Source organism: Bombina bombina, chromosome 5 (assembly GCF_027579735.1).
Source record: "Bombina bombina isolate aBomBom1 chromosome 5, aBomBom1.pri, whole genome shotgun sequence".
NCBI classification, from domain to species: Eukaryota; Metazoa; Chordata; class Amphibia; order Anura; family Bombinatoridae; genus Bombina; species Bombina bombina.
Window position 1 is genome coordinate 847,144,929 of NC_069503.1, and position 14,148 is coordinate 847,159,076.

At 36.1% G+C, this 14,148-nt stretch overlaps 1 protein-coding gene across 2 annotated transcripts in view; it reads left to right on the plus strand.

The window, feature by feature from the left end:
• The window catches only part of TTC39C (tetratricopeptide repeat domain 39C), a 317,517-nt gene that overhangs the window by 166,261 nt on the left and 137,108 nt on the right, over positions 1–14,148 (plus strand). For both annotated transcript variants that reach the window (XM_053714981.1, XM_053714982.1), the window contains one exon: positions 11,725–11,850. In XM_053714981.1, coding sequence (XP_053570956.1) covers positions 11,725–11,850 — 126 coding nt within the window. The remainder of the gene's footprint in view (positions 1–11,724; positions 11,851–14,148) is intronic.

Genomic DNA, 14,148 nt, shown 5'->3' on the forward strand with positions numbered 1-14,148 from the left:
TAAGGAATGCCTTTAGTTGCTGGGACGTTATAGAACCCTCAAAGCATGCATCAGTAACCAAAAAGCCCCACTGATTTTAATAAAATAAAACACAATTACTATTTTATTTACTGCATGTAATTGCTACTTTAATGATAAGTCTCTATCTTATTTAGGGTTTCAAGATATTCAATATAAAACTGGGGGGGGGGGGTAGCGGCACAGTAGTGGGTGAAGCCACCTCCCTGAAATTTAGTTTTTGCAGGTTGGGATGTCTGAAAATATCACCTGGGCATCTCTATGTAAAAAAGGAAGATATTTTACCTCACAATTTCCTCAGCTCAGCAGAGTAAGTTCTGTGTAAAAAGTTATACTCAGCTACTGTCCAGCTGCAGGTAAGGAAAAAAAATGAAGAAGTAAACAGCAGCCAATCAGCATCAACAGCCCTGAGGTCATGAACTCTTTTACTGTGATCTCATGAGATTTGACTTAACTCTCATGAGATTTCATAGTAAACTTCCTTAAACTGAATAGGGAAATAAGATGAGTGTGCACAAAGCTCACTCCCTTGCCTGTTCCGGGACAGGCATACTGATTGGCTGCTTAAAGTCCTTTGCAATGGTGTTTGAATAGTTAGGACATTTTGAGGTAAAATATCTTTCTTTTCAATTGCTCTTAAAAGTATTGGGATTTGGTATACAGATAGAGTTAATATAAAGAAGTGTGTGTGTGTACAGAAAGTGATTTCCTGCAAGCTCAACCCATTTTAATAGGTTGTGGTTTCAAAGAATAAAACCAGCTATTTCATATACAAAAATAATCCTTAATGTGACATTTCTCATACATTTTATACTCTGCAGTAGGTATAACAAGTCATTGGAAACACATTAAGGAAAAAAATATTTTTCTGTACACTGTCCTTTTAATTAAAAATGTATGAAAGAAAAATCTGCTGATTAATTGTAATACTCATATTGAATTCTCTCAATGCAAAGTTTAAGGGCCATAATAGTCGAACATTTACACCCACTTCTACTGTGTGTTTTACCCTTTTGTGGGGCTTTAACACACAGTAGTGTAGGGTTGATAGTCTTTAAATTATATGGTCTATCGATTTAGAGCATGTAAATTTGTTTACTATTAGGGTCCTTTAATAAAGTGCAAAGCGACTAGAAAAAAAAATGCAATTATCAGCTTTTTCAAGTGGATTGGAATGGTCTTGCATTTTATATACTTCACACTGGATTGGAATATATCTCATTGTGAGAAAAAGATTAAAAGAAAAGTTTACACTTGAATGTTCCTCTTGAGGCACCCTGTTCGTGGTGCAGGGGGCAGGAGCTCCCCTGTCTGTAAAACTGAATCTGCATACCATGACTTGCAGGCCAATGAAATTATCCATATTTAGCTTTATATGTTTATTGAGAGGAAAATAATAGTTGTGCAATGCACTCTTTTCTGTTTTTCTAATGTAGAAAATGACAGGATCAGTACTGCACAGTTGTTACCTAGTGGACAGTGCACATGACAGATGATGCATACATGGGTGGGATACGAATCTGGCATACAGGGGTGATGGTTTCCCCTTGTGTGACTAACTATGGCTGTAGGAGCAAAGAATTGTTTGGGATTTTAGTCTTACTTATTTTGACCCCATACAGCAAGTGTTTCTGGTGGGTTGCTTAAAGGGACGTGAAACTAAATTTGTTTCTTTCATGATTCAGAAAGAGCATGTGATTTTAAACAACTTTCCAATTTACTTCGATTATTAAATTTGCTTCCTTGCCTTGTTATCTTTTGCTGAAAGATGTATATAGGAAAGCTCAGGAGCAGCAAATAATCTAGGTTCTAGCTGCTGATTGGTGGCTGCATATATACACCGATTGTCATTGGCTCTCTCATGTGTTCAGTTATAAACCAGTAGTGCCTTGTTGCTCCTTCAACAAATGATATCCAAGAGAATGAAGCAAATGTAATAATAGAAATAAGCTGGAAAGTTGTTTAAAAATGGTATGTTCTACCTAAATCATAAAAAAAATTTTTTGGGTTTCATGTCCCTTTAAATGTTTTCTGTTAACCACTGTAGATATCTATATTTTCTGATAAGCATGAGAGCAGGAGGGAGGGGGTCACACATAACAGTTCAGTGAACTTAGGTTTTCAGCCTTTGGCCTTTGCTTCTGCTGGCTGTGTTGTGAAAGTGAACTGGAAGCCCCTTGTAAAATGTACTTGTTATACTTTACTGCTGCCTTTTCTCCCATAGGGTTTACTATGTATTTTAAACTCTCTAGTGAGCAAGGCCCTATAATCCTTCTGTCCCAGTCCCTGTCTTGCCTTTATTTTACCCGCCGTATAATGCTGCAGAATCTGCTGGCAATTCGCCAGTCTAGACGTGGTTTTCTATGCCAAAACTCGCAGAGTCAGTCCTCATGGGATTTTATAAAAAAAGGAGCTGTCCCTGCGAGTGGCGGGATGTCTCCCATACAAATAATGAGCGCTCTCTGCTAGGTTAAAGATAACAATGGAGGGCAAAGTTTTAAAACTTAAATATTACGCCTAATACAAATCTAATTACACTGTTTTCAGTGCAATGTACCTTAAATGAGCTGTACATTTTTGTATGCATAGGTTTTTCTTTCAGAAAATTTAGCGTTTTAAGTATTTTTTGGAAAACTCGCCTTTTAACTGGCGAGAAAAAACAGTGAGATCTGTAGTGCTAACATGTTTATAAAATTATGCTGGGATTTGAAAGAAAATTTCACGAATGCCCTTATTTAGCCAATTTTACGAAAAAACTACAATTATGCTTTGTATTTTGTACTTTTAAAGGGCCATAATACCCAAATGTTTAAATACTTGAAAGTGATGCAGCATAGCTGTAAAAAGCTGATTAGAAAATATCACCTGAACATCTCTATGTAAAAAAGAAAGATATTTTACCTCAAAAGTTCCTCAGTAGCCACCTCCCATTGTAAAGGATTTTTAAGCAGCATTTTAGTGTGTCTGTCCTAGGACAGCAAAAGGGATGAGCCTCGTGCACTCTCATATTATTTCACCAATCAGGTAAAGGAAGCTTACTATGAAATCTCATGAGAGTTAAGTCAAATCTCATGAGATCACAGTAAAAGAGTTCATGACCTCAGCACTGCTGATGCTGATTGGCTGCTGTTCATTTCTTCATTTTTTAAAAATTTTTTTACCTGCAGCTGGGAGCAGCTGAGTATAACTTTTTACACAGAACTTACTCTGCTGAGCTGAGGAGATTGTGAGGTAAAATATCTTCCTTTTTTACATAGAGATGCTCAGGTGATATTTTCCTGTCAGCTTTTTACAGTTATACTGCATCAGTTTCAAGTGATTTAGCATATGAGTATTATGTCCCTTTAAGTACACATTTCTTGCTTTTTTTGCAATTACGATTTATGCTGTGCATAGTTTGCAATTAGATTTATTGCTGTTTAATTTACCTACAAATTGATAAAATACAATTTTTGGTGAACAAAGATTTTTGATGCACCTTAACAATACAATTTTTCCCTGCATATTTTTTATGTGAATTATTAAATTATTCGTTATGTATGATTTTTAATTTACGATTTTCATTGTGCACTTGTGTAATGTATGCAACTCCTTCCTATACGAAAATGCAGTATATAGCTCTTAAAGAGACACCCTTCTTTCCAGGGTAAAAAAGGGGCTTTATATAATCCCACCAGGGAAACAGACGGACTGGCGAGCATTCTTACAGAATCTCGCCAGCCCCTTTTAGAATCAGGCCCCTAGCCGCTAGAGCAATCCTTAAAGGTGCAGGTAATCAATCATGTTTATTGCACTGAAAGGCTGAATTTAGGCACTCAATTACTGTGAGGGTTGTGAAGGGCCACTTGGACTTGTCATTCCTTGTGCAATAGCTGTAACTAAAGTAATTTAATATATGTATAGTATATATCTGCAATTAGGCACTTTATTGCAAAACTAAATGTTTTCAACTCATGCAGTTATTTTAAAAACACAGTTTAAAAGATTTTTTTGGAAAAAAAAAACAAAAAAAAAAACAATTCAGGGATCACCCATAGGCTTCCCTTACGGTGGTGAATTAGGGGCAGATATAAATGTAAATGATTGTGTTTTATTTGATCTAAGGAATAACTAGGTATAATATTTCAGGTTCATTTCCCCCCATACTTAAATTGATATAAAAGTGAAAAAAACTAAATATTCAAATATGTTAGAGCGTTTTATTATTGCACTATTGCTTGTATGTAATTATGTGTTTAACCCCTGCAAATGGATTAAACACATCGTAAAGTCAGCTCCAGAGCGGCAATTCACTACTGGGAGTTAGCAGAGCATATCAGGTGAGCCCATGACCAGAAACAAATGTGTATAGCAACCAATCACCAGCGTGCTCCTAGTAGTGTAGGATATGTGCATATTTTTCAACAAAGGATACTAATAGAACAAAGTACATTTGAAAAGAGAAATTAATTTGAAAATGCCTTTAAATTGCATGCGGCATGTAACTTTAATTTGGATTTCCCTATCCCTTTACGTAGTAGAGACACACACTCAAGTCGCAATGCAGGGATTGGCTTAATTATTCTTTTTAGAAGTAGTTCACAGCAAAAGAACATTATAAATATAAATTCCAGGGTAATTGTATTGTTTATAATTAAAGGGACAATGCACTGTAAAATAAGTTTCTCCTTAATTTGTTTACAAGACTTATTATACCAGTTGCACAGTTTAAAATGTATGGGAATCTGAACCTTTAGGTATAATGTTGTATAAGAAATAACTGTTACTGCTAATTAAAACCGTGATGGTAAATCTCATACTTTAGGAATGTTGCAAGGAAAACTATATTAGTGTACAAGCAAAACCGCATAATTATTATTATTTTAAAGTGTGTATGTATTTGTGTGTGTGTGTATATATGTGTGTGTGTATATATATATATATATATATATATATATATATATATATATATATATATTATAAAATATTTATAATCCTACTTGGTATCTTCTGTTCCTCTGCCCCTTCATTTCATCTTTTGGCTGGGCTGCGACGTAGAGAACAGTACCACTCTCTACATAGGCTTCCTAAGGGCTTTCAAAGGTCTGGACATCAAGAGAGTCATACGACACACACACTGATTGGATGTTCATTGAAATAGTCATAAAAAAAGAGCATAGCATTCTAATAGAAGCATTACTTTAGGCATGGATTTTACTCTTTCATGGATACATTTAAAAAAAAAAGTACACATATCCTTTATTTAATGGCAAAGATTACACATATGGAAATTTATCATCACTTTAAGTTCAGAAATGTTCAGTGTGGGTGGCAAAACAATAGACAGAATCCGCTATGTCTATTGAGAAAACAAAAGTGAAAGAGCTATTTGGAAAACATATGATAAACTTCAAAAGGTAAAAGGGATAATTGGGAACACATTAAAGAAATATGAAATCCAAAAACTTTTTTTTCTTCTTTTTAACAGGCAGAGTATACCATTTTTAACAAGTTTCAAAATATTTTCTTTCATTATTCCGATAGAGCATGCAATTTAAAAATAATAATTCTAATTTAGTTCTATTTTCAAATTGTCTTTGTTTTTGTTGAAAACAGGGACGTAACCTCATAAATGTGCACGTCTGGAACACTATATGGCCGCAAATTTGCAAGAAAGTTATCCATTTGCAAGAGCACGAGATAGCGGTACTATGTTTGCCAGTAGTGTTTTTTTTCTTTGTTCGCTTTGTATCCTTTATTGAAAAGCAGTACATTTGCATTTGTCAGTTTCGTTTTAAAACAAATGCTAAATATGGCCACCACCAGCAGCATTCGGTTCTTTCTGGAGACAGATTTGGATTTGCAGTTACACAAAAAAGAAATCTGACTCCCAAAAGGGACGTAAGCCCAGGAGTGTGTACCTATCCTTGTCAGCAGTTTTGCAAGAATGCTATCTATTTGCAAGAGCACTAGATGGCAGCATTATTTCCTGTCATGTAGTGCTCCAGACATCTACCTAGGTTTCTCTTCAACATAGAATACCATCGGACAATAATATAAGTCAATTGGAAACATATTTAAAATTGTATGCTCTTTCTGAATCACAAAAGAAAATGTAGGGGTTCTTGCTGTTAAAGGGACAGTATACACCAATTTTCATATAACTGCATGTAATAGACACTACTATAAAGAATAATATGCACAGATACTGATATAAAAATCCAGTATAAAACCCTTTAAAAACTTACTTAGAAACTGTCAGTTTAGCTCTGTTTAAAAGGTTACTGGAACACCCACTGCAAGTGGGAAATAGCAGACCCTCCCCCTTCCTTTGCATATGAAAAGACCCTTTACACAAACAGAAGCAAGCTGGAGTAGGTATACGTCGGTATTCTCCTAAAACTTTGGGGCTTGGTTAGGAGTCTGAAAATCAGAGCAATGTTATTTAAAAAATAAGCAAAACTATACATTTAGAAAAAAACAAAAAAAAACCTGTATGGGCTACATAAATAGATAATCTACAAAACATTTATGCAAAGAAAAAACATAATTTATGTAAGAACTTACATGAGCTAGTGACGTATGGGATATCAATACCCAAGATGTGGAACTCCACACAAGAGTCACTAGAGAGGGAGGGATAAAATAAAAAAACAGCCATTTTTCGCTGAAAAAATAATCCACAACCCAAATAATAAGATTACTCTTTTAATGACAAGAAAAACTTAAAACATCAGCAGAAGAATCAAACTGAAACAGCTGCCTGAAGAACCTTTCTACCAAAAACTGCTTCTGAAGAAGCAAATACATCAAAACGGTAGAATTTAGTAAATGTATGCAAAGAAGACCAAGTTGCTGCTTTGCAAATCTGATCAACAGCTTCATTCTTAAAAGCCCACGAAGTGGAAACTGATCTAGTAGAATGAGCTATAATTCTCTGAGGCGGAGTCTTACCCGTCTCCAAATAAGCTGAATGAATCAAAAGCTTTAACCAAGTAGCCAAGGAAATAGCAGAAGCCTTCTGACCTTTCCTAGGACCCGAAAATATAACAAATAGACTAGAAGTCTTCCTGAAATCTTTAGTAGCTTCAACATAATATTTCAAAGCTCTTACCACATCCAAAGAATGTAAGGATCTTTCCATAGAATTCTTAGGATTAGGATACAAGGAAGGGACAACAATTTCTCTACTAATGTTGTTAGAATTCACAACTTTAGGCAAAAATTTAAATGAAGTCCGCAAAACCGCCATATCCTGTTAAAAAATCAGAAAAGGAGATTCACAAGAAAGAGCAGATAGCTAAGAAACTCTTCTAGAAGAAGAGATGGCCAAAAGGAACAACACTTTCCAAGAAAGTAGTTTAATGTCCAAACAATGCATAGGCTCAAATGGAGGGGCCTGTAACGCCTTCAAAACCAAATTAAGACTCCAAGGAGGAGAAAGTGATTTAATGACGGGCTTAATACGAACTAAAGCCTGTACAAAACAGTGAATATCAGGAGGTTTAGCAATCTTTCTATGAAATAAAACAGAAAAGGCAGAGATTTGTCCCTTCAAGGAACTTGCAGACAAACCCTTATCCAAACCATCCTGAAGAAACTGTAGAATTCTAGGAATTCTGAAAGAATGCCAAGAAAATTTATGAGAAGAACACCAGGAAATGTAGGTCTTCCAAACTCGATAATAAATCTTCTTAGAGACAGATTTACGAGCTTGTAACATAGTATTAATTACTGAGTCAGAGAAACCTCTATCACTTAGTACTAAGCGTTCAATTTCCATACCTTCAAATTTAATGATTTGAGATCCTGATGGAAAAGCGGACCTTGAGACAAAAGGTCCGGCCTTAACGGAAGTGGCCAAGGTTGGCAACTGGACATCCGAACAAGATCTGCATACCAAAACCTGTGTGGCCACGCTGGAGCCACCAGCAACACAGACGATTGTTCCATGATGATTTTTGATATCACTCTTGGAAGAAGAACTAGAGACGGAAAAATGTAAGCAGGATGATAACACCAAGGAAGTGTCAGCGCATCCACTGCTTCCGCCTGAACATCCCTGGACCTGGATAGTTATCTGGGAAGTTTATTGTTTAGATGAGAGGCCATGAGATCTATCTCTGGAAGACCCCACATCTGAACTGGATGTAAAGTTTGATGGCTGAGATAATTCGCCTCCCAATTGTCTACACCTGGGATATGCACCGCAGAGATTAGACAGGAGCTGGATTCCGCCCAAGCAAGTATACGAGATACTTCTTTCATTGCTTGGGGACTGTGAGTCCCACCCTGATGATTGACATATGCCACAGTTGTGATATTGTCTGTTTGAAAGCAAATGAACGGTTCTCTCTTCAACAGAGGCCAAAACTGAAGAGCTCTGAAAATTGCACGGAGTTCTAAATTATTGATTGGTAATCTCGCCTCTTGAGATTTCCAAACCCCTTGTGCTGTCAGAGATCCCCAAACAGCTCCCCAAACTGAAAGACTTGCGTCTGTAGTGATCACAGTCCAGGTTGGCCGAACAAAGGAGGCCTCTTGAACTAAACGCTGGTGATTTAACCACCACGTCAGAGAGAGTCGAATATTGGGATTTAAGGATATTAACTATGATTTCTTTGTATAATCTCTGCACCATTGATTCAACATGCAAAGCTGTAGAGGTCTCATGTGAAAACGAGCAAAAGGAATCGCGTCCGATGCTGCAGTCATGAGGCCTAAAACTTCCATGCACATAGCCACTGAAGGGAATGACTGAGACAGAATGTGCCTACAGGCTGCAACCAATTTCAGACGTCTCTTGTCTGTTAGAGACAAAGTCATGGACACTGAATCTATCTGGAAACCTAAAAAGGTGACCCTTGTCTGAGGAATTAAGAAACATTTTTGTAAATTGATCCTCCAACCATGTCTTTGAAGAAACAACACTAGTTGATTTGTGTGAGATTCTGCAGAACGTAAAGACTGAGCTAGTACCAAGATATCGTCCAAATAAGGAAACACTGCAATACCCTGCTCTCTGATTACAGAGAGTAGGGCACCTAGAACCTTGGAAAAGATTCTTCTAGCTGTTGCTAGGCCAAATGGATGAATCTGAATATGAAGGTATGCATCCTGCAAGTCTATTGTAAACATATAATGTCCTTGCTGAACAAAAGGCAGAATAGTCCTTATAGTCACCATCTTGAAAGTTGGTACTCTTACATAGCGATTCAAAATTTTCAGATCCAGAACTGGTCTGAATGAATTTTCCTTCTTTGGGACAATGAATAGATTTGAATAAAACCCCAGACCCTGTTCCGTGAAGACTCCAGGTCTGAAACACACTTCAGGAAAGCCTGAGCTTTTACTGGATTTGCTGGGATACGTGAGAGAAAGAATCTTCTCACAGGAGGTCTTACTCTGAATCCTATTCGATACCCTTGAGAGACAATGCTCTGAATCCATTGATTTTGGACAGAATTTATCCAAAAATCCTTGAAAAACCTTAATCTGCCCCCTACCAGCTGAGCTGGAATGAGGGCCACCACCTTCATGCGGAATTAGGGGCTGACTTTGGTTTCTTAAATGGCTTGGATTTATTCCAATTTGAGGAAGGCTTCCGATTGGAAGCAGATTCCTTGGGGGAAGGATTAGATTTTTGTTCCTTATTTTGACGAAAGGAACAAAAACGGTTAGAAGCCTTAGATTTCCCTTAGGTTTTGTATCCTGATAGTACAAAAGTAAAGATAGAAGGATGACTCCTCAAAAGTGTAGTCCAAAATACTTTAATGGGTACAGGTTCAGACAGTAAAAAATCACAACGTTTCGGGGTCAATACCCCTTAGTCATGTGACTTTTGAGGAGTCATCCTTCTATCTTTACTTTTGTACTATTACGTTGGAGTGTGGCAATCACTTCATAAGGATTACTCTCACCTCTTTGAGGATTTTTGCTGTATGCTGGACTCTATTCTAAATTGTTTTTTATCCTGAGGCAGAAAAACCCCTTTTCCTCCAGTAACAGTTGAAATAATAGAATCCAACTGAGAACCAAATACATTATTACCTTGAAAAGAAAGAGATAATAATCTAGATTTAGATGTCATATCAGCATTCCAAGATTTAAGCCACAAAGCTCTTCTAGCTAAAATAGCTAAAGACATGGATCTAACATCAATTTTGATAATATCAAAAATGGCATCACAAATAAAATGAGTAGCATGTTGCAGTAAATGAACAATGCTAGATATGTCAGAATCCAACTCTTGTTGCGCTAAATTCGTCAACCAAAAAGTTGATGCAGCCGCAACATCAGCCAAAGAAATTGCAGGCCTGAGAAGATGACCTGAATATAAATAGGCTTTCCTTAGATAGGATTCAAGTTTCCTATCTAAAGGATCTTTAAACGAAGTAAAGTCTTCCATAGGAATAGTGGTACGTTTAGCAAGAGTAGAAATAGCCCCATCAACTTTCGGGATTTTTCCCCAAAACTCTATAGAAATTGCTGGTAAAGGTTACAATGTTTTAAACCGTGAAGAAGGAATAAAAGGAGTACCTGACTTATTCCATTCCTTAGAAATCATTTTATAAATAGCACCAGGAATAGGAAAAACCTCTGGAGTAACCACAGGAGGTTTAAAAACAGCATTTAAACGCTTATTAGACTTAATGTCAAGAGGACTAGCTTCCTCAATATCCACAGTAATTAACACTTCTTTTAACAAAGAATGCATATACTCTGTTTTAAACAAATAAGTAGATTTGTCAGTGTCAATATCTGAGGAAGGATCTTCTGAATCGGATAGATCCTCATCAGAGGAGGATAAATCATTATGTTGACCGTCATTTGAAATTTCTTCAACTTTATGAGAAGTTTTAAAAGACCTTTTACGTTTATTAGAAGTCGGAAATGCAGGCAAAGCCTTCTGAATAGAATCAGTAACAAATTCTTTAAAATTCATAGGTATATCATGTACATTAAAAGTTGAAGGAACTGCAACTGGCAATGTACTATTACTGATGGATACATTCTCTGCGTGTAAAAGTTTATCACGACAACTATTACAAATGACATTCGGAGATATAATTTCCACAATCTTACAACAAATGCACTTAGCTTTGGTAGAAAAGCTACATGTCCATGAGATCCCACCCTTATGTTTTTTGGGGTTTATTTTTTCTTTAGCACATCTTTTTTTCCCCTGCTCCTTTTATGGCTCTTTTTCTAACCTCACTTTGGTTTGCGGAACATTAGACTGAATTAGACTGAGGCATATGTGAGATGGGGGGGCTCTATAGGGCTCTTGGGGTTTGGGAATCTTTGCCTCCTCCTAGTGGTAGAGAAGAGTCATTCTTAGGAGTTTGGATCATGGACTCTCACCACCATGAAAGAAATTAATTTATCAGGTAGGTATAAATTATGTTTTTCAATGTGAACTTGTGCATTTCATTGTATTTTAAATGTGCACGTCTGAACTAATAATAGTTTAAATTCATTCTTCTGAACTGATTTAAAGGTTTCATAAAAGGTGTGGCATACAGAATAGACCCCGTCTTTGTATAATTGTACAGAATATTAGTTTTAATTAACTTTGTGTAACAATTGAACTAAAAATTGCTTGTTTGCTATATAAATATTTGGAGCATTAAACATAAATTTGAACTAAATACCTGAAGTTACATACATACTGTTAAATATTTTGTATCTATTATAACAAGAAATATGTCACCTTTTTTATCCTAGAACGCCATGATGACATTTGAAGAAGAAAAAATGCAAGTTGCGTGTGATGATTTGAAAATGACTGAAAAATTGTGTGAAAGTGACGAAGGTGTCATAGAAACTATTAAAAACAAGATCAAAAAGAATGTAAGTATAGCTAATAGTAAACTCTAGACAGCACTAAATTATATTCCGCAGAAGCAGAGGCATGTGGCAGCATTCAGAAACATCCAATTCTCACTTATTTGCATACATACCTTTAGTTCAGGGGGTTTCAGTCTTAGGCGATGTGCCTACCCCAAAATTTACTAGACAGTGCTCCCCCATAATAGATGATGTTTCTTTATTTTTTTCTCTTTAAAGAAAAGTGTAATATTTATTTTAGTGTTAATTTGTGCGAATTACATCTGATGCAGGATTCACACACAGCTGTCAAGAGCTGATTCCGCTCAACCAAAAGAGTGCTTAATTTGTTGCTCCTGTGTTAAATTCAATTACTATCAAGCTAACAAAAATGCAGCACAGTCTCCAAGTGAGTTTTGCTTCAGTACCTTTCTTTCACCAAATTCCATTGTTTGCCGTATTCCTCAATGCCATGGAAAGGGTCATGGACAGTTCTATGCTTCGTCAAATCAGCTGCTGCTGCTGTTTCCATAGGATAGTGCAAAATGTCACTGCTCCTCCCCTTATATAGTCTAGCGCCCCCTGCCGGGGAGGCTCGCCTCACACTGAAAACCACGGCTTTAGGTCTTTACTGTTTGTTAGACAGTTTTTTGTAAATAAATAAACTAATTACTTCATATGTGAAAATGTTGGATGGACTTGGCTGTCCAGCTGACTGGGTTAATCTTTAAATTAAATCCTTTGGAAAAGGATTTACAGGCACACATTTTTTATGGTTTGAGAAATAAACACTGAAAGCAGGACAGAATCTGCTGTAGTTTACATGGGGGCTGTGTGTTTTGCTGTTTATCATATTTAAAGGGATAGATAATCCCTTTATTATTACCCATTCCCTAGTTTTGCATAACCAGCACAGTTATATAAATATACTTTTTACCACTGTGATTATCTTGTATCTAAGCCTCTGCAAACTGCCCCCTTATTTCAATTCTTTTGACAGACATGCAGTTTAGCCAATCAGTGCAGGCTCATAGGAACTCCACGTGCGTGAGCACAGTGTTATCTATATGACACACATTAACTAACACCCTCTAGTGGTGAAAAACTGTCAATATGCCCTGAGAAAAGAGGCGACCTTCAAGGGCTTAGAAATTAGCATATAAACCTCCTAGGTTTAGATTTTAACTAAGAATACCAAGAGAACTAGGCAAAATTGATAATAAAAGTAAATGGGCAAATTGTTTAAAATTACATGCCCTATCTGAATCATGAAAGTTTATTTTGGACTAGACTATCCCTTTAAGAATTACTAACCATTGTTTCAAATGCACAAAATCTGCTATTTTCTGCATTTAAACAATTAGATTGCTGAACAAAAATAATGAATCAGCTTAGGGAAGTTATGTTAATCTTTCAGAATCAGGGTATTTTAAAATGTGTTGCAGTCTTTTTTTTCTTTTTGAAAAGCTGATTCTGTTGTAAATAAACCAACTTTACTTTTTTTGCTTTTGTCGATATTTACTGTATGACGCATGACATGATATCTTTTTTCTGTATCCATTTATATATTGTTTTCTGTATTTAGGGTCTCACCTTTATTTTTGTGATCACTTGTTTTATTATTTTGGTACGTCTGTAAATACCAATAAAAATGATGTTTATAAAAAACAAACAACTTGACAGCTTTGTGTAGGTTTGTCCTTATGCAAGTTGTCACTATGAGTCATTAAGCATTTAATGGAACATGAAACCCAATGCCTTTTCATTATTCAGATAGAGCATACAATTTTAAACAACTTTCCACTTTACCTCTGTGATCTTCTTTGCTTCATTCTTTTTGTATCTTTTGTTAAAAAGCATACCTAGGTAGGCTCAGGAGCAATGCGCTACTGAGAGTAAGCTGCTGATGGGTGGCTGCAAATATATGACTTGCCTGTTGTGTTCAGCTAGCTCCCAGTAGTGCACTGCTGCTCCTTTAACAGAGGATACCCAGAGAATGAAACAAATGTGATAGCAGAAGTAAATTGGAATGTTGTTTAAAAATGTTTTTTTTATCTGAATCATGAAAGAAAAATTGTGTTTTTTCGTTTCCTGTTAATACAGCAGTATCAGTTATGTTCTAACATGCTAGTTTCAGTCTAAATGTAAACAAATTTTACATAAAAAAATGCCATGACTTGACTGCTTCTATTTTAAATGCATGAAATCCGTAAAAACATTTAAAGCAGCTGTTTTAGACAAGTGATGTGCAATAGACATCAGTATGATTCCATCATGTATATGGAGCAGTGAAGCGTTTCTTTTTTCCACTGAATACATATT